The sequence below is a fragment of the Myotis brandtii genome, unplaced genomic scaffold, assembly GCF_000412655.1.
Source record: "Myotis brandtii unplaced genomic scaffold, ASM41265v1 scaffold601, whole genome shotgun sequence".
Taxonomy (NCBI): domain Eukaryota; kingdom Metazoa; phylum Chordata; class Mammalia; order Chiroptera; family Vespertilionidae; genus Myotis; species Myotis brandtii.
Window position 1 is genome coordinate 183605 of NW_005370276.1, and position 1749 is coordinate 185353.

The 1749-nt window shown below is 53.3% G+C and overlaps 1 protein-coding gene across 1 annotated transcript in view; it reads right to left on the reverse strand.

Moving 5' to 3' along the window:
• Positions 1 to 647: 647 nt before the first annotated feature.
• CABP5 (calcium binding protein 5) overlaps positions 648 to 1749 on the reverse strand; it is an 11039-nt gene continuing 9937 nt past the window's right edge. Inside the window, exon 6 of the mRNA XM_005879478.2 lies at positions 648 to 1413. Coding sequence (XP_005879540.1) covers positions 1388 to 1413 — 26 coding nt within the window. The 3' untranslated portion in view covers positions 648 to 1387. The remainder of the gene's footprint in view (positions 1414 to 1749) is intronic.

Genomic DNA, 1749 nt, shown 5'->3' on the forward strand with positions numbered 1-1749 from the left:
GTAGAGGGAGGGGAAAGGGAGTGAAGGGTGGGAAGCAACGGTCTCAGGATGATGAAGAAGGACAAGGACAGGCCTCAGTAATTATTACTCAACCTGTGGGTCGCGACACCTTTGGCGGTCGAACGACCCTTTCACAGGGGTCGCCTAAGACCATCCTGCATATCAGATATTTACATGACGATTCATCACAGTAGCAACATGACAGTAGCAACATGACAGTGATGAAGCAGCAACGAAAATAATTTTATGGTTGGGTCACAACATGAGGACCTGTATTTAAAGGGCCAGAAGGTTGAGAACCACTGGGTTAGGAAATACATTATTCTGATTCCACTTAAAAAATAAAAAATAAAAACCCACAGACTTTTAGTGTGTGTTTTTAAAATGTGTTTATTGATTTCAGAGAGGAAGGGAGAGGGAGAGAGAGAGTGAGAAACATCAATGATGAGAGAGAACCATTGATCGGCTGCCTCCTGCACACCCCCCACTGGGGATCGAGCCTGAAACCTGGGCTGGTGCCCTTGACCAGGAATTAAACCGTGACCTCCTGGTCCATAGGTCGGCGCTCAATCGCTGAGCCACGTCGGCAGGGCTGATCCACTTTTTAAAATTTTTTAATTCTATGCAACAAGGCTATTGGACCGGGCTGGCGCGGCCGCGGGTTTGGAGGCTGCGGTGCCCTCTCTCTCTTTGCAGGATGACATCTCGCGGAGGATTAGTTCCCTGGGGATCGGCTTAGCCTAAACCTTGATAATCTGATCTGTGGTTTAATTCAGTGGCCTGAGTCTCTTACACCAGGACAAGGAAGCCGGAAGCCGGAGGGGAACGCAGACGGCGCCCCCCGAAATCAAGGACAGGATGGGGAGGGTACACTCACGTGGACGCACCTGGAACGAACCATCTCCCAGCCCAGTCTCACCGGGTGCCCCGCGTCTGGCCTGCGATGGGCAGCCCTCCTCTTGCCCCGGGAACGGAGCGGAGGGCTGGGAGGCAGAGGGAGGAGGAAGGGGAAGGTAGAACCATGTGCTGAACTTGGTGAAGAGAACAGACCACTCCACGCAGGAGGAGGCTGGGGGAGAGGTGGGAAGGTGGCCGGGATGTGGGATGATGTGGCCTCAAAAGATGGCGTTCGTCGCTGGAATTTTTGGAGCGGCAGCTGGACCCCAGTCCGTTCCCATTTCCATTCATAGATTCTTCCTCCTTAATCCAGTTCTAGAGATGTCACCCCCCCCACCACCACCACCAACCAGGGCAAGGCGCTCACTTTCCCACCAACCTCATTCCAGTCCCCCTCCCCTCCCCTCACCCCCCCAAGAGCATTCGGTCCTCATCCTCATGCTTGATCCCCGTCACCAGGTGGGGAGCGGCTGGCGTTCCCAGAACCTCCTCAGCGAGACATCATCTTCACAAACTCTGCGAACAAAAGTCCTGGTAAGAGCAGCAACATCACCTCTCTGAGCCCTTCCTACGTGTCAGAAACCACGTGGTCCTTGGGAAGTTTCTTGACCCCTCTAGGCCTTGATTTCTTCATCGACAAAAATGAGGCCCTCGCCTGTTTGGCTCAGTGGATAGAATGTAGGCCTGCAGACTGAAGAGTCTCGAGTTCAATTCCGGTCAAGGGCACATGCCTGGGTTGTGGGCTTGAGCCCTCATAGGGGGCATGCAGGAGGCAGCCGATCAGTGATTCTCTCTCATCATTGATGTTTCTGTCTCTCTCCCTCTCCCTTCCTCTCTGAAATCAATAAAGAT